Genomic DNA, 19999 nt, shown 5'->3' with positions numbered 1-19999 from the left:
TGAAAACATGATACATGAATTGATCATGGTGATGAAAATTGCTTTAGCCTTTTTCAAACTGTTTTATTTTACTTGTTGTGCATAATGTATATATCGACAGATGGTTTCCTATTACGGACATCATCCTCACCATGCATGTTCTGTAAAATTTGAATTTATAATATCCTCGTGTGTTTCATAATGTTTGTTAACTTTATTATGTTTCTTATCTAGCTGGTTATATCTGTATAAAAAAAACAACTTTTTACACAAATTTTGCGATGTTGGTGTTTTTTTTCTTCTAGTTGTATAGTGCCATACTATGTATGTTCATGCCGTCATTCGTATATTAGAGAGTTTTCGCAGACGGAGCTGCTCTCTGCAATGCACCAAGTCCTTTGAAAATACAAGTCGTAAATCCCACAGCAGACAGCAGATCATCCGAAGATTTGCACCGGACGAATAATTGCAAATATTTCTTTGTTTAGAGTCAAGAGACTACGCTGCTGTCCTGGTCCATCAACTTTCGACAAGAGACCCTCAGCTCTCCATTGTGATTTCATTTGCATGTTCAAAGGAATTGATGCGTTGTAGAGAGTGTCTCCGTAATAAATGCGAAAAGTGCGTAATGAGGGATGAAATATTCACCAAACACAATAGTCTCCTTGTTGGCTTGTTTTTGAAGAGGCAAACCGGGGGGGGGGGGGGGGGGGTCACCGCCTATGCTCATCCATGTACTTTCAAAAAGGACATCAAACAAATAATATTGTTTCAACAATCTCAAAATACCCTAAACAAGTTTTTGTCATGTATTGCCCACGAACCTTGGAAGATATGCCTCAAACACTTTATTTTTATGATAGGGTGAAATACATACCCAGCTTTCACATATCCATGGTTGAAGAAAAATATAACATTATTTTGACAGTTCCTTTTTGCTGCATTATTTTGCGTACATCGCCCAGTCAAGGGAACAAAACAACAACACCCTTTTGTATGGCACGCTATTAGGGAATCCATTTTTTGTTCGAGTGAAATATATTTTTAATGATTCCCTAATAGCGTGCCATACTTTCACATGCTTTTGCAAATGAGAATGTCTCCAACTTGTAATGACGCAAAATAATTCAAATACTTTTCAACACTCTGCAAATCAGCTCATTTTAAATAAAAAAAATATATCAACTTGATGGAATTAATATGGATTTCAACACATGGCCTTTTAAGATGCAGGTGCAGGATAAGACAGAGAAAGCTGGTAAGGGTCATGTTCTTGAAGCGAGGGCGCTGGTCATTTCATTGAAGCTCCATATCTACCTGGGGGTGCCGTGGCCGAGTGGTCTAAGGCGCCTGGCTATACATGAACAAGTCCGTGGTTCAATCCCGGCCACGGTAGCTATGCCCGTGAGCAAGGCATATCTACAATGCTCTTTTATCCTGCTTTCAAATAAATGAAAATGCTATATGCATTATTGATAACTAGGTGTGTACTTGTTTGAAAAAAAATATCTACCTCTATATCAAGAAAACATGAATGGACTTCCTCTCGCAAGCCTGTAAATGCAGTTGTCGTCTTGGTTTATACTGATCTAATACCAGGCTATCAGCTGCTTAAAAACCACTATGCAAAAAACACTTTAAACAACACCAAAGTGAAAAGTGCTTAAGTATGAAACCTTTGAAAAGCGCCAAACCTAAACAATCCCATGTATGGACCACCCAATCTTTATATTCCGCTCCACTGCATGAAAGTTGCAATCATAACTTTGCCATGCAATGATAAATTCCATGAAATTTCGATTGGCGGTTGAGCAATTTTTTCATGATACACTGTAATTATAATCCTTTTTTATTTGGAGTAATCTTTTCTTTCTTTCATTCTTTCTTTTTTTTCAATCCTCCCTCCCTTCCTTCCCCTTTTCTATCTTTCTCCCTTCTTTCCTTCCTCTCTCTCTCCCTTTTTTTTTCCTTTTCTTCCTTTCTTTTCAATAATTTTTACTCTCTCTCCTTCCTTACTTTTGTTTTTTTTACTTTCTTTCTTTCTTTTCCTTCTTCTCTCACATTTAACTCTATGATGATCTCCCTCTCATGCATTCACACACACACACACACAATTCCTTCTCTCCTTCCTCTCTCCCTCTTCCTTTTTTTTTCTTTTCTTCCTTTCTTTTCAATAATTTTTACTTTCTCTCTCCTCCTTCCTTACTTTCTTGCTTTTATTTTTTTTACTTTCTTTCTTTTCCTTCTTCTCTCACATTTAACTCTATGATAATCTCCCTCTCATGCACTCACACACACACACACACACACACACACACACACATACTCTCTTTCTTCTGTTCTACCATGGACCTAGATTGCTCCCTAAACACATGTTCTTCTTTCATGAAAGGGAGAAGCATTATCTGTGATTTTCTGATGCACAAACACACTTTCAGGCACAAAAATTGACAAATAATACTACTTTCAGTAAATTTGAATGAAACAAGAATTCAGCAAAAACACAGGTTTTTATTAATAATCCAGCTTTCTTATTTTTAATCGTAAAAATATCTCTCGTAAGTACATCAGGAAATAACTTATAAATCATTGGTATTAATTGAGAAGTCTCGATAAGGTCAATTGTATGGTTTAAGATGGTCAAGAATGATAGAGAAAATACTGGAATATCATAACAATCTTGTTTAGTAGAATAATTTTAGTTAAAATAAAGTATTTGCTACTGGGCCATGTAACATAAAACTCAATAATTGATTGTGGGGCAAATTTTACAATGGAGCAAACACAATAATCAATGCAGTTGATTGATTGTATAAATTAGCCCCACAATCAATTGCTAATCTTTCTGTAACAGGATACATGTTTGACTACTGAACTCCACTTAATGTGAGGTCTGACAAGAGATAGTAAATTGCCACTAGGTACATACATGCATAGAGGAAGGTAGGGATAAGAGTTATGGAAGTTCCATTTTAAAGCAATTCATACAAAGTGAATTGTGGATAAACCCTGTTTTTTTTATACAGTTTATGCCCAATAAAAATTTGTGTTATCATTTTGTACAGCTACAATGTATGTGAGCTTTTCATCGAAATTAAAAGGACCAACTAAACTCATTTGTATGATTATATACTCCAGGTAATCATAGGCAAAGTGTGACATAAACAAGATTTATCAAAAAACCAATTAATCAATTAAGATTTTTGACATTGTTTGATATGCAATAACTAGATGAATGCCACATTCATCCAAAGAACTGTTTGTTACAATAAACATTTGTTTGTAAAATATGTATGTAAAATAAATGATTATATTATGAAAACAGTAGAGAGATTCTTCTGACTGGTAGAACTCAGATAAACAAATTTTCATCTTTTCACAATTAATTTGTTTTTTAACCTTGTGAGCTTTCATCTACTCGATTCTGCAGAATTCTTCAGACTAGCGCTGACAAGACGTAGATGGGTAATATCGGCAGTGAGTTAGCACTAGTGTGAAGAAGCCTATCGAAACAGGTAGGCAAAAGCTCACAGGGTAAATGACCAAATTGAAAAAAAAATGAATATTTGTTTTATTTGTATTATCATGTTCTTATCAAGAAGTAATTAACATATCTCTGTTAACATTATCATGAACTTTCAACCAATATACAGTATCTGAAAATGTCTTGACTGTAACATGGAGGATTTTTCTTTTTTTTTGGGGGGGGAGAAGGCATAATCAATCTATAAACCACCTCCTTTATTCAATCCATAATTTGTTCTACTATTAAACAATATTCTGGTAATGTGGGGTTAAATTTTTTCCTGAATTATTGTACTTTATATATATATATTGCACGAAATGTGAAAATGCTGGTTTCTGATAACAAAATGAATTTTTAGCTATACTTCAATGCTAGGCAAGCAATCTCCATACCTTTTTTTTCAGAAATGCCTGTTTTCAACACCAATGCTAAAAATCAATTACAAAATACACTTTAGGCCAATCAAACTGCATGATTTTAGTAAGCTTAACTTAAAATGGCAACTTGTGACTTGTCATAGGTAAACAAATTTTGAAAGTGGCCCAAACTGATGCGAATTAGTGAGAATATATATATATAAAAAGAATTTGCCAATCTAAATCATCTTGGGACCACATAACTCTATCTTAATTTAATTAATTCCAACTTAGAATAGGTAGGGGAAGGCGGGGTAAGTTGAGCATAGGGGCAAGTTGAGCCACCAGCCCCAGGCCAATAATGAATGAGTCAGACATTGTGGCGGTGTCATGTATTGATGACCCATAGCATAACCCCTAACTCCACCACATTGTTTCCAACTTTGAAACAAAAAGTAGTTTTTTAGAGGGAAAATTATGAATATCAGCCAAAAAAGTAAAAAAGAGTGTGAAATAGATAAGTGCTTTATAAACACACACGTCTTTAAATATAATAAAGACATGATATCAATATTATTAGTCCAGGTATGGATCTTCATTCTTGTCATAGTCTTTTATATGATGGATGCATAATAAATGTGTGGATACAAAATTATCGCACTAAGTGCGGACTGGGGTAAGTTGAGCCAAACAGCATGGGGCAAGTTGAGCCATGGTAATTCCTATGGTAATGTATCTTAAAAAACAAACAAACCATAAAAATAGATTGGAATGCAGGCTGAAAGGAGCAAATTTACATGACTGCTCTTTTCCTTTTACAGGATGTTAGTATTTATAGAGAATTAGCAAGTGAAAAGACTTTAAACAAATAATTGACATGCTGGTTTTCCCCCCATACATTTTGTACATAGTTTTTGTGGCTCAACTTACCCCAGAAGGTGGCTCAAACTTACCCCATATATGGGGCAAGTTGAGCCATTTGACATCGTTTTTTTCAAAGGTCACGATGACTTTCAGTGTTGGGGTAGAAAGTTATATATAGGTGGAAAATATTTCAGAAGAATGAAATTTCAAGGCAAGGTACTTATTTCAACAAGATTATTAATCATATCAATTCTAACATGCAAAAAGCAAAAACTGTCACAACTTACCCCGCCTTCCCCTACATATGGATCTTCTTTGCACAATACGGTCTGAAAAATTGCTTCATTAAAGTAATCATTCTCCTTTCTGAAAACCTGCCGGTGACTTTTCTTCTACCGTTATTGCTTTGAATTAGTAATGCAACAAGCTACCTACATTCAAGCAAAGTGCAGCTCTTGTGGACCAGCTCAAAAAGCTCTTAAAGGCTGATTAAGTAAGTTAAAGATCTTTGATGTTTTTATTGCTCAAATGGTCTCCTTTGAAATATCACTGGGAGTGACAATTTTTTTATCTTTTGAAGCAGAATGAGAAGCGCTTTATAACCAAAGGGAAAGACGCTATACCACATACTAAATAGATCAAATCAAACTATCACATCTGCATTTGACATGCAGAACATATGAGAATCCTAGGTCTGGGCTTAGAAAGTCCTGGTTCATCTTATGGCATCATCTTCCTTCGTTGAGATGCTCTGCAGTTGGAGACCTTGTCCACAGATCACTGCATATTGCTGACTGGATGATCTGGGAAAAGAAATCAAACATCAAAGGTAAAATGTAAAAAAAAAATTAAAACTGCAGTTACATACACAGCATGCCAATTCAAGCAAATTCGCTCGCCATCGCATGCAGTCAAATTTATTTCTCTTTACTAGTCTCCTTATTACGGGGACGATTTTCTTCATTTGAAACTGAAAACAGAATAACATTGAATTTCCAAATACAATATGCCTTTGAAAACTTGATTGAATATCAAATAAAATAATTTAATTCCGAAAGGTCTACTGAAGGCAGAGCTGCTCTTAGGTAATATCAGCTGTTATGGTCTACCCTCGGCTGGTCTGATAAGAGGGATCATCGGTGATACATGTACAGGGTTGATAGCGCTTGGAAATGAAATATCATGGATCCTCTCTCTTTCTATCTCTCTCCCTATTTCCTTTTACATTCCTGTGTTTCCTCTTATTTTTCCTTCTTTACATTTTATATTTGTTTCTTTAAATGTTATTCTTTCTTTCTTCTTTCCTTTCTCGGCATATATAATGTTGTATAGTGGGTATGTGCCGCGGAGGGGACCCCTATTTTTACACTCAAATTTCCGTTCCAAGGCATAGCATTTTTGTCTTATTGAGAAAAGGAACAAAGAAAGTCGCTCCAAAGCATAGCAACTTCTTCTTATCAAGAAAAAAGAAGAAAGAAATCCGCTCCAAAGGCAGCTTCGTATATTTTCCGTTACAGCGTTCTGACCGCATTGATCTGCTACAATTATGAGCCGTAATTTTGGTGAAAAGTGGCTGCTGAGCGCTGTCCGACCATTGCCGCTGCGCTAGCGTACCCGGCGCCCGTGCCGCCGGGCTTGCTGCATGCACGTTCCATAGGGATGCATTTGCACTCACCTGTTCCAAGGACCCCCGTTTTCACAAACAATGAAGTTCCGAAGCTCGTTCCGAGGACCCTTCTTTTTACAATAAGCCCGCTCCAAGGCCCCAGTTTTTCGTCTCGCCCGTGGCACATACCCACCACTTTTTTGGTCGAGTGCCCCCCCCCGGGCCTTAATTCTTTCTTTCTCTTTCTTCCTTTCTTTCCTTTTATATTGCATACGCAGCATGAAAATTCAATCAAACACTGCGCATGCAAGCACTTCTTTTTTAAAGGGCCGATTTTCTTCGCTCGAAATTGCAAACATATTAACATTGAATTTCAAAATACAATATGCCTTTGAAACCTTGATAAAATATCAAATACAATAATTTAATTCCGAAAGGCCCACTACAGGCAGAGCTGCTCTTAAAAAATATCACAGATGTTGTTTATGGTTTAACACCAGGTTTGCGCCTGAGGAGAAATGTTACATAAGAGGGATTATCGGGCAGTTAAGGGTTGATAGCGCTTGGGAATGAAATATCTTGGTTCCTCCAATGAGGATTTTGTTATCGGGGTATAGGACCGTAGCAAAAACATTAGCTGGTGCGGCGAATTCTGGAGATGCAATAAGCTGAGGGCTTACTGGCTATTTGCGCACTATGCTCTCACAGATATGATGCAGATATTTTGCACTTTGCTTTCAATAATTCTTTCCTTATTTTCAAATTTGGTTTGATAATTGTTCATATTTTTGCTTCCAAGATGTTGCACAACAAAAATAGCAAATATTATTTCTGCAATGGTACAATATTTTGCATTCGGTGAAAGAGAGATATACGCTCTTCAACAAGGCACGGCACAGTTGAATGGGGTATCTCTTTCACCTAATGGAAATCTTGTATGATCACACTCATGAATTTCCACTATTTGTATAATGTTGTACAATACTAACCTGTCACACCATGTATCCATTCCAGCAACATCAGAGACATGAACAAAGCTTGATGACATCATTCTCACCTACAGGCATAATGTATAAAAAAAAATCATTGCATAATTACTTACAACAAAAATATCAATTGGGAAAATGAATCATATTATTTCATTAGATTTGTCCAAATACTCAATTTCATATTTTTGAACTAATTTTCAACCATTGTGCTTGCAAAATATACAAACATTATAAGTAAATATTCATGAAATCCATGGAAGTATATAATGAAATAAACACATTGATGGAATCTTTACAGACAAAAAACATCAAGAATGGTGCATGATGGGCAATGCGGAAAGTAAACCCATCAACATCAATGTTTAAAGCACTGTTTTTTCAGTGGCATAATGAGCAAAAAAAAAACAAGTGGAATGCCTCTGGCTGTCTCACCTGCATCATGCGATTCAATATACATGTAGGAGCAATGCTAGCCTCTTGTCGAGGCCCTGTCGACTGCTTTCCAAAGGAACATGGTGAAGCAGCGAGACGGGGCCTCTTGACATCTGGGCCGAATTTCACCGACTTTCTTTTGTTTTTTTTTTATTGTTTTTACCAATATACCAACCAAAAACTGGTCAGAGAAAATCATCCAATGAGAGCGCGGGCTGCTATGACGTCACATTGAATATTCATGAGCTCATCTTGAATGGCGTCCCGTGGATTCTTGGCGAAGAGTGACGACGAAATATCAAAGAGCATTGAATATGCCTCTAAAATGCTGAATATTGACCGATTTAAGGATTTGCAAGTCGATAAAATTAAATCTGCACTGAAAGGACAAGATGTTTTTGTAAATCTACCCACAGGATATGGAAAAAATGTTATCTTTCATGCGATTCCACTATATGTTGATGCAGTGAGGGAATGCTGGAGTAGAGTTGTTTCCCCTTTACTCGAGTCTGACCAGCGGCTGACCAGTATCTCCCGGGAAGTTTCGGGACGGTGATGGGTCTTTTACGACCAGTACTAGTAGTAGTAGTAGTACCGCTGCTTGTAGCATTTTGCTGGTTATATCCCCTTTAGTGTCCCGCAATTAATTGAATCCCCTGCAGAATAGTGGACTACTATAGTATTCCGAACCCTGGACGAAACAGCTTTGACATTTCATTGGTTTACTAGGTGACCGGTGTCCGTTGATATTACAACTCATGTATATTCATTAGGAAGACATTCCTCATGAATATATAATTAAGCTCATATGTCAAGAGGCCCTGGCTCATCCCAGGCCTAATTCGCTTGGGACGTCTTGAGCAAAGCGAGTCCATGTCCATGTTTTATGAACTAGACCAATACACTTACAGAGATATGATGGTAATTCAACAAATACCCCCAACATGGCCAAAGTTCATTGACCTTAAATGACCTTTGACCTTGGTTATGTGACCTGAAACTCGCACAGGATATTCAAAGATACTTGATTACACTTATGGCCAAGTTTTATGAATCAGATCTACATGTATAACCTTTCAAAGTTATGATGGTTATTCAACAGATACCCCATTATGGCCAAGGTTCACTGACCTTTGACGTTGGTCATGTGACCTGAAATTCGCACAGGATGTTCAGTGATACTTGATTACTATTATATCCAAGTTTTATGAACTAGACCAATAAACTTTCAAAGTTATGATGGCAATTCAACAAATACCCACAATTTGGCCAAAGTTCATTGGCCCTAAATGACCTTTGACCTTAACCATGTGACCTGAAACTTGCACAGGATGTTCAGTGATACTTGATTACTATTATGTCCAAGTTTCATGAATCAGATCCATATAGTATCAAAGGTATGATGGTAATTCAACAGATACCCCCAATTTGGCCAAATTTCATTGACCCTAAATGACCTTTGACCTTGGTCATGTGATGTGAAACTCAAGCAGGATGTTCAGTAATACTTGATTAACCTTATGTCCAAGATTCAGGAACTAGGTCCATATATTTTTTAATTATGATGTCATTTCAAAAACTTAACCTTAGGTTAAGATTTGGTGTTGACGCCGCCGCTATCGAAAAAGCGGCACCTTAAGTATCACTCTGCTATGCACGTGAGACAAAAATGAGGCAAAAGTTCTAACAAGTTGAAATTTAGACATTTTTAATACAAAAATCCAATTTTGTGATAGATTTTGAATATTTGACATAATATCCACAATGGTACGATCGTCGAGTAAAGGCAAAGTCGAACAGTTGCGTTTATATTGCACATCTTTGGCACACTTGTGCTACTTCCAATGCAAATGCTGTACCTTGCCATTTTTTCTAATTCCATTCCCCTACAAAACGTTCCTGAGCCCCCATGAAAACCAAGCTTTATCAGCGTGACCAGTGTATTAATAACTTTGCTAGTTATTTTAGCATGATAAATCTTTGAAACATACATAGCTTGTCTCTTTTGTTCATAATTTCAATGACATGTTTTGTTAAATAAAGAGTACCAAAGTGATGACGTCACTAAAAACTTCTTTTTGCATTTCAGCGTTTTTGATACTGTATTTTGGTAGCGCTTGATGAAAAACCACTATCAAAATTTGGTGGGAATAGGTCGATGGGGGCCTGAGATATGACCTCAATAATTAGCCCCACTGAAGTCAATGTATTATTGACTTGGTTCCCCGGGGGGGCCACTTCCATTCACGAGTGGATACCATGCGCGACCATGGGGTCTCGAAAAGCACCCTAAACACGTAATTTCCATATTCTGAAAATGCACCCCTTAACAAGTATTGGCGTGTGAAACCCTACCCTTAACAAGTATTGGAAACAAAACGATACTATTGGCAAATAATCCCTGAAATGAACCCCTAAACAAGTACAGGAATGTTTTATTGTTACGGGTCCTTCGGTCGTCGGCTTTACCTTATTTGGTTTAGTACGACCCCACCTTCTACACCTCGCGCAAATTGGACTCTTAACACGAAGTGTTGGGACAAAAAGGACATCCTTTATAAAACATTTTAATTTTGTTTTATCATCCCCGCAAATTCGACCCTAAACACGTAATTTTCCTAGCGAAATAGATACCCTTTTTTCATTATTTTTGCGTTTTTGACACCCTTATCACGTTACGTACGTAACGTGCCCTATCGTGAAAAGGACATCCTTTTTACGTGTTTTTTTGGTCGCGCATGGTATCCACTCGTCAATGTAAGTGGCCCCCCCGGGCTTGGTTCCTAACTTTTAGAACCAGACCAATAATATATTGTATTCATGAGGTCATATCTTGGGGCCCCAAGGACCGATTCTCACCAAATTTAGGTTGTGGGGGTTTTTCATCATGCTCTACCAAAATATGGTATAAAAAAGCAAAAAATGAAAATTGATGACGTCACATTTCAGTACTCTATAGGAATGTATTGGTATAGATTGCTATTATAGTGTACATTACTTATCATACCCAATATCAACAAACAAGATTGCTTGTTTCATTTAAGCAATTAAAGGGGAATCCAGCCTTGGCCATAAAATGTTGTGTTGGGAAGGAAAAAAAATAATTTAAACAGAATGGTGAAAGTTTGAAAGAAATCGGACAAGCAATAAGAAAGTTATAGCTGCTTTCAAATTGAGATCACTCATTGTATGTACATTTCAAATGACATTTTAGCCATAATATGTATTGGAGTACATGGAAGAGTAGTCCTTGCCTTACATCACTATGACATCCCATATACGGCCAATTTGAAGTCTCCGGGAGTATAGTGATTACCAATATTTACAACTTTTAAAAATTCATAACTTTCTTGTTGTTTGTCAATTATTGTACAAACTTTCACCTATCAACTTGTCTGATTTTTCTTTTTTCTTATAAAAACAAATTTTTATTTGGGTTGGATTCCCCTTTAATTGCAAGTTTATGTGTTTCATGACAATCAACAAGCCTACCTCTTCAATCTTTCTGTTGTCTTCAGATAGTTTCAGTCTCCACAGATTCAATCTCTGATCCACAGATACGGATAGGAATGTATTTGCTTCTTTCGTGAACTGAATTCCTATAAAAGAAACAACATGGAATTTCACCAATAAATGAAAAGAACATCATAAAATCAATGTAAATTGTGAATATTCACATTTAGCAGATGAGGGAAACAAAATAAATCTGATATCTTTTATTAAACTCTATACAGGGCACCTCAATGAAATCAACTCAATAATATATTCGACCTTTCTGTACCTTTTTTATACCTTTTTTGTACCATATTCATAAATATATATATATATATTCATAATTTAACCATTTTTACTTTATATGATGACCTGCTCATACTTTGATAATCTTTGAGCACAACAACACTTCATTTGAAAATAGAAACAAATCATTTCAAGAAGGAAGTGGGACAGACATATATCATGAAATTGCCTTAGGGCCGGGTTACACAGGACCCAAATCCACAGCATATCCATCCAAATACACATATTCAGGTGGTTTCGGGAGCATTCTGTCCTCCCTCCGTGAATGCGATAAAATTCAGGAAGGATTCAGGAAGATTTGAATCCATTGAAACTATCAGAATTATGCCGGATTCAGCTAGAATTGGTCCCAAAAAATTCTGGAGAATTTGGTTTTGGTAGAACCCTGGCTTTATAATGCAAGTGAATTCTCCAGTATAACTAAACACCAAATATAAACCACTCTGATTTAGTGAACAATAAAAGAAATTAAAATAGAAATTAAACATTGGGAAAAAAAATCAGTAGCATCCATATATATCAGAAAGAATCTTTAAAAAAAATCAAGGTAATTCAGAAAAAAATACATTTACCAATAACAAATTTCATTGGATTAACCTTGAAACTTGGAGAGTAACTTTTCTCTAAAGACTACCCAAACAAGACAAGAAAATTTGTTTTTGTAAGCAGGGTGCATTTCATGAAAACTGTCGCTAGTGAGTTTCACAGAGAGATGCTATAAGCTACTGAAAATCCGTACATCTCATTGGCTGAGAGCAAGTTAGTCAGTGGAAACCACCAACGACATTTTTCATGAAACACCCCTAAAGTGGTCTTTCTGGACAGGTTCAGGGTGGTGTTTCATAAAGCTGTTTGTAAAGTTACGCACAACTTTACACACGACTGGAACCTGTTCTTTGGTGCTAAATCAGTTACATAGGGATATCATTTAGCACAAGAAAGGATCACAAGTCATGCGTAAAGTCATTTGCGACTTACGAACAGCTTTATGAAATGGCCCCCTGGTACCACAATTTTCAATGGGAAATAGTAGTAAAGGGAAACAAACTTAAAGGTCACTTTATAAACAGGTGGTAGCTAAAGCCCCTTTCACAATTGGTGGTGCGACTACTTACAACCATTGCGATTCTGAGCAACATGTATTGTGACCAAATGATTGCAAATGATTGCACAAGCATTTGTGAAAGCCCTTTCAAGAAGGTACATCTGTTTTCTCTTTTTCTGCTTTCATTTCTACATTCATTTGAAGAGGGCTGGGTTTTCTCCTACTTCACACTCACCTGTAACCTGAGTAGCATGGGCTGTAGGTATCTTGTAAGTATCAAGAATTGTACCTATAGTACGTTCATTCTCAGTGGTCACTGAGGAAGTGAAGTCTACGAGAGTAACTGTTATCGCATTATCATCACCGCCACTGACGACCAACCATTTGTCATCTAAAAGGGGGAGGCAAAACATAGTAATAGTGACAACTTACTCCAGTATTCCGCCATTACCGAAATGATTCATGATTTCTGAAAAATGTGAGACACATGAATTACCTACTAGAGTCAAAAGTAAACTGTTCTATGTCTGATAATGATATACTTTAGTAAGAAGAGGGCTGCCTCTACTTTGACTTGACATAATTCTTCAAGAATTTCAATTGCTATCCTTTTATTCAGATGCCAGATGAAAAATTAAAGAAATCAAACGATTGAATGCTCATTCTCTTCTCTTTGTAATCTTGCATGTTTGTATTATATCAGATCAGTGTTATCTGAATGTTATTCAATTAAAAAACTTTATATTTTGATTGGTCTAACTCTGTGTCTAATGACCGTATGCAGACGGTACGCCACAAATTTAATCAAATTATTCAAAGCTTAGGTAGACAAGCTTCCAGAAAAACACATGCAGCCCTTTAAATAAAACATACATGATTTTGTTATTGATAACATAACGAGATGTATCTTCAATTTATGCTAGATTTCTTAAATCTGGCTTTCACCAGGATCATGTTGATAAAGACGTGACTCTTGACTCGTGAAAAATCGAACTCACCCTGAACATTGCATACTGACAAAGCATTGATTCCTGATTGATGCGCAGACCATGATGACACAAGTTGACCTCCTGACCCTGTGTCATGACCTTCCACCTCGTCAAAGGTCACAGCTGCTGCCTGCCTCGGTGACATAGACATGGCCTCTGCATTTTGCAGTTTGCCCTTGTCTCCCACATCATTATTAGTCAATTGCACGGGAGATGCTACAGATTCTGTTGATTTGTAGGTTGCCATGGAAATGCTTTGGATGTTCTCATCTCTATCAAATGGAAGACTGGATGAAGGAGAGGAATGACCCTGAAAGCTAGGAGACCCACTAGTCCTTACTGCGCTTAAAGATTTGCTTGATGGTGTCTCCTGATGGAGGAGGGACTTGCCTCCTTCTTCCCCTGATCTACCACCTTGATGTGTAGCAGAAATATGGTCTATTGCATGTTGATAGGCTCTGGGTGACCCAGTAGCAGAAGGTACCGCCTCACTGTCCAGACTATTGCTTGGTATATTGCGAGAATATTTCTTGAGCAATGTGTCTGTATCATCCTTCTCCAACATCTTTCCACTCAATTCTGCTTTACTGGATTCATCAATCTCCAATTGTTGTCTTGTCCTTATTGCATCATCCAATGAAGTCTGAACGGTGTCCAAGTATCTTGCAGCATCACCTGCTCTCCCCTCTTCCTCCTCCCCCTCCTTGTTGTCATCATCACATTTACGAGCTTGTGCCTCCACTCCCTGCGGATCCAACACAACAATACGTCCATCGGTTCCTCCTGTCAATACCATATTCCGAGATTTTACCTCAAGGTCAGAGGTTAAACTAATAGAGGTCACACACAGGAGACAGCAATCATGTGTGCTACTACTCCCAAGAGGAATGATCTTGCATTGGTCCTCATCAAAGCAGAAAAACCTGTAACAATAGGGAAGGATGACATGACATTAGAATGATTGACAGGCAATATTTCTAAATGAAAATCTACTGTGAGTAATAATATGAATATTTAATTAGTATCTTACATATGTTTGCATATTTTGCAACAAAGATTTAGATAATCCTCTGAATTACCCATCCTGATACAAAAGAGTAATTGAAACGATGAATGATATCAATTTGCCAAACCTTTCATGAATACTGATTCTGAAAACATGTTTTCTTTCATGGTATCATTGGAGCTCATTCAAACAGCTAGGAACAGAGATTTGTGCCATGCCATGATCGCCTACGTCTCCTGATACGGCACTTGGAGGGAAAAAGAGAGATCATTGTACAATTCAAGCAAATATGCCAGTTTTGCCAGTTTGTGGAAGAATACAGTGAAACCCGTCTATAAAGATCAGCCATGAGGAATATGGGTGTTAATGAGCAGGGGCCCATTGATTCAAGAGGAGTATAATGGTAACTTTTCCATTATGATAACTACCATGGCAACCTTGATTTTGATTAGCTGCTGAGCCATGTTACTATGGTACAATGTAGGTGACATAATGGCAAAGTTGCCATAATGGTACTAAGTGGGCCTATATTGGTATTAAATGGGCCCATGGCGGCCATTACAAACAGGTTCCTATATAACATGATTACAGGGATAAAGTAGCCTATTCGAACCCAAATTGTAGATTATGTATAAATCAAATAATGCCCAAAGAAACACACAGATAGCAACGAAAGTGAAGTGTGAGATGGGAAGGATAAATCAAAAAAAAATCCAATCACCTCAAGAGAGCGTCCGAGCTTGCTACGCACATCATGACAAGACCTCCACCGGTAGGAGCCACGCCCTCCCCATTACCCCTCCGCCAGACAGACACTCCTAAGAACCTGGTATCGGGGTCTAACACCTTCCCCTGCTGTCTCAGCTTCTGTCTGGATCTCGTTGAGATGAGCGAGGAGTGAGAGGCAAGATGGCGGACAGAACAGATCTGCTTAATGGAGGATACATTAGATGCCTAGATATAAAAGAGAAATTGAAAGAAAGGAGTTCAGAGGCAAATGGCTAATCAAAGATAACCCAGATGTGAATATGCAAGCTGTAGTATTAAATCCAGGGTGGATATACGTGTAACATCATTCAGCATTATAATCATTCGACTATACTGATATTGCTCTCAATTGCTATACATACTAGTTGAATAAATGAGTTTTCAATTTCCTTTTAAATGTGGTTTACATGCAAATATAGTCATATCTTTTAAAGGAAATCCATGGTACATAAAAATGTGAAATACATTGTGCATTTTTTCCATGAATCTCTTTCAAGATTCATTTATAGAAAATGAGTCTGATTCATCAGTGAAATTAATAGATTTCTAAACCTTTCATTCTCTGAAGCTTATATCATATCCAAGTTTTTCCAATTATAAGCAAGTCTTTATTTCCAATAAGAAACAACTTGTGAAGATTAAAAATAATTTGGAGAAAACTCTTATGAACACTGATCTGTGAACTCAAATACAACCCAAAATTTTCCCCAGAAAACATTGCTCTAAATGCAAACTTACCTCTGAACAGAAGCTAACTTTCCAGCAATTGATAGAGTATCGACCACCAACCGAGAACACCAACATCTCATCTCCTGTGGCCTTGGAATGACAGACAGCTAACGCTCTCACACTTGACACATGGGCATGCAAATGATGCAGAACCTTGATATCCCATAATGCTATTGAATTAGAGCTGGAATTGGCACATGACTCTGGTGCTGTTAGTCAGTGGTTAAGGAACAGGTCTAGCAGACATAGTTATTCGTCATAATAGGTTTATTGAAAAATTCACACAAAATTACTTATTTTTTGTAAAAATAAAAGCTATTTTAGTGCAAATTGATTCACATTCACACATGTAGCTCTTCCTCTAGCCCATGGTAATGGGACACCTTGAAGAACAATAAAGCAGTCAAGACAAGACTACTTGTGGGATATTCAGCTAGCGTATATCATCATCTATGAAACCATTCTGCAATGCAGCAGTTCATCTTATGGATCTATGGCTAAAGTTCTACTGAAGAGGGTTTGTCTTTGCTTGTGGGGAGCGAATTCAACGAGTATTGGACAAATACCAGATGCCATCCATCAAAGATCATGAGAGAAACCCGAGACGATCCACCTCAGAAGAATTCTCCATTACTGGACCAGATCACGCTCAGCACCAGAGAGGGAAGGAATTTCAAAAGCTACTTCTTTCAAGGAAGATTTTGTCAGTTTTATCATAGAGGAATCTAAAAAGCCTGGACACAGCACAGGAATCGACATTCAGCACACAGTATGAATGCAATGTTTGTGTATTATGCATTGTAGGCATGCTATAATGCTGCGCCGCTGTACAGGTCGCTAGTGCATTGTTTTCATTGGCCAGTCCGTTGATAGGCTACAATTCCCCACTCACTTTCCTGTGCCAGTACACCAGGTGACATTAACAACCAATCAGAGACATGTACACTGCAGAGCACTTTGCATCTGGACCCCTGATAGAATAAATACTCCCTGCTTTGAAAAAAAAAAATTATTCACCTGAAGATGACAAGAGCATACTTATCAAAACATTGATTTCATGTGGTCATTTTCAAGACGAACATACGCCCCCAAAAGAGTATATGATGTACCGTGAATCCTCCATATTGAAAATAATTCTAGACAACAGGTAACAGGAAACCAGCTCTCACATGGGCTCTTATACTGCAACCTTTGTGAACCTACAATAATCATTGGCGATGAAAAGAATTGCCGTAGGAAATACATGAAGGCGACGGGCGATTTTGCCCTCACGACAACCTAAATCACCCTTAAATTTCTCCAAAATGCGTGTTTAGGTTTGGCCATCCAAGATCTGTCACAATCAATATTCAAGATTTAGAAAATATTCTAACTACATGTATGGCAGAAGAATAGCATTTGCGTTTACTGCATAATTGCTTGTTACCCTAAAAAAGTAGCCCTTAAAATGAAAGACATAACCCCCGAAATTCTGCAATCGCCTCAATGTGTAAAAAAAAGATGGCCCCTAAAAAAATAAACATCATTTCCGACCCTGAAAAGGATACATGAGAATGACACGATGTTGACCTTTGTATCTTCACTTCCTGTGACGCAAACGTGGTGTTCTTTACCTGTTGGAACGAAAGCAGAGAAACAGAGGAAATCATTTTAAAAAAAATTTATTCAAAAAGGGAGCAAATAGACAAACACTGTATGCGGCCTCTCATTGAATGTGTCCTATAAATACATGTAGCTAGTCCTAAACCTGGACTTTTTCCCAAAGCTGTGTAAAAAAACGTAAAAAATTACCATCTGATTACTGTGATTTTGTGCATGATCAGTCCCCCAACCACTTTCAGCTCAGCCCCTCCACTTTCAAAACCATTGGCCCCTGCTATAATAATAAAAAATAATAATTGGTGAAAATGACATGGGTTTTAAATAAAGTGCAGCATTTACTGTACTTCATAAATTTGTAAATAAATTTTAAGTTTTTTACATCTGTTTTTGTAGCCTTTCTCACTTTATTTTTCAAATTGAAGGTGTTACTACTCTTTAAAGAGCAAACGAACAGCAATATGAGTAGATTCTTTATCTTAAGAATATAATTCTTAAATATAACGTAAAATTTGGTAAAAATTTAGATGAATTTTGAGTGAGTAATAGAGATTTACACTTACGTAAAATTATTTTGAATATTTCTTTGAGACCTTGCTAATGCTCGAAAGCAAAAAATCAAGCATATGAATCCGTGTTAATTTTTACGTATTTGGAACAATTAGGTGCTAGATGATGAGATGAAATAATCCTAAAATGAGAAGCACAAGCTTTCTCTGGATATCTAATAATTTGATTCCGTTATTCCCTAGTAAGATGTGATTTTTTTTTGTCAAGATTAATTAATGTGAAGAATGATGACACTTCACACATTATTAAAATCTGCACAAATATGAATCAGTGATTTTTATGAAAATGACATGGATTTTAACTGTGGAACTTCCTTAAAAGGTGAAGATACAATAAACCTATCATAAAAAGCAAAAGCTTTCTCTGAATTTCCAATAATTTGATTCTCTGTTATTCGTCAGTAAGATGTGAATTTTTTTTCAAGATTAATTAAGGTTAAGAATGAATACACTTAACATCCTTTTAAAATCTGCACAAATATGAATCGTGTGATTACCTGCAATCCGCATTGTTCTTAAAACCTTGATACATGTGATTTCCCTGCCATGAAGGTCATCCTGTAAAATAGATTGAGCACACACAGTTAGAGCGGCGTATTTCCTGCAGGAATTCCGCAAGCAGCTTTTCACTCAAAATACTCTCATTTGATCACGGACAAAATTATGGGCAATGCAGGAAAGCTACAATGAAAAGAGCATAGGCTAGCGCCACAGCTGCCAACCTGAATAAGAGCATATCAGTCATTTTCATTCTGGAAATCACTATTTTGGTGAAGAAATCAGTAATTTGCATGAAACCGTCAGTATTCTACTCATTTTTCGGTACTTACTGTGGAAAATCAGTACTACTTGGCAGCTCAGTAGCGCCCTAATAGCGAAATTTTTGCCAACGGATGTGGCATAAACTTTCAACAAGTTGCCTCAATGAAATGCTAAATTGCCACTTTTTCAACAACCGCTTCGTCTACATGTAATTCAAACGAAAATAAACATGGATTTATTGATAGAGTACTCATCTTACCTTATGGTACGAAGATAAAAATTAACTAAAATTTGCATGTTGGTTAATGCTATTTATTATACAAAATAAAATATGTGTAATAAATAAAAAAAACAATGTAACATTGCCAATGATTTGACACAAAAAATAATTTGGTATGAACAAAAGTAGCTAAAACCAATTCCCCCCCCCAAGCTGCTCAACTCTTGATCTGCTCGATGAATTGTAGCTTTTTGGAATTTACATAAAGCCATTTCATAATCTTAATTTGGGCATGAGGAGATGAAGGTCATTTGCCGTAAACAAAATAGTGCTTTCTTAAATCGCTGAAATAAGCATAATTATTCATGTCATTTCAAAATATGCCTGTTATCTCGTTTAAAAAGATAACAGAGTTCAGTTCAGTCATGTTTGGTATGATAGCAAATTAGCTGAAAGTGGACAATGATGCTTTCCAAATTCTAAATCAATGTCACCTACAAGTAGTGTGTGTAATCTGGGCCCCTTTTCATAAAACTTGTTACAATAACAAATTTTCAATAACAGTTATAAGCTACTAAAATCCTTCAATCTGATTGGCTAATAGTAAATTTGTTATAGAAATTAAGCATTTGTTATTATGACAAGTCTTTATGAAACAGGAACCTGGTACATATTAGAGTTGAATAGCTCAGATTGCTATACCAGGCAAGCTAACATGATTTTAAAAAAAATTAACAGCTAATTGAATACCCATCCAAGTGA

The 19999-nt window shown here is 36.8% G+C and overlaps 1 protein-coding gene across 1 annotated transcript in view; it reads right to left on the bottom strand.

Moving 5' to 3' along the window:
* Window positions 1–5030: 5030 nt before the first annotated feature.
* LOC121425015 (WD repeat-containing protein 6-like) overlaps window positions 5031–19999 on the bottom strand; it is a 45445-nt gene continuing 30476 nt past the window's right edge. Inside the window, exons 17-25 of the mRNA XM_041620947.1 lie at window positions 18753–18813; window positions 17635–17700; window positions 16097–16296; window positions 15312–15544; window positions 13594–14507; window positions 12831–12986; window positions 11245–11351; window positions 7321–7388; window positions 5031–5528 (exon numbers count right to left, since the gene is read on the bottom strand). Coding sequence (XP_041476881.1) covers window positions 5441–5528; window positions 7321–7388; window positions 11245–11351; window positions 12831–12986; window positions 13594–14507; window positions 15312–15544; window positions 16097–16296; window positions 17635–17700; window positions 18753–18813 — 1893 coding nt within the window. The 3' untranslated portion in view covers window positions 5031–5440. The remainder of the gene's footprint in view (window positions 5529–7320; window positions 7389–11244; window positions 11352–12830; window positions 12987–13593; window positions 14508–15311; window positions 15545–16096; window positions 16297–17634; window positions 17701–18752; window positions 18814–19999) is intronic.

Source organism: Lytechinus variegatus, chromosome 12 (genome assembly GCF_018143015.1).
Source record: "Lytechinus variegatus isolate NC3 chromosome 12, Lvar_3.0, whole genome shotgun sequence".
Classification (NCBI taxonomy): Eukaryota; Metazoa; Echinodermata; class Echinoidea; order Temnopleuroida; family Toxopneustidae; genus Lytechinus; species Lytechinus variegatus.
The sequence above is the reverse complement of the archived record's forward strand: the minus strand, read 5'-3'. Positions and strand labels throughout refer to the sequence as shown.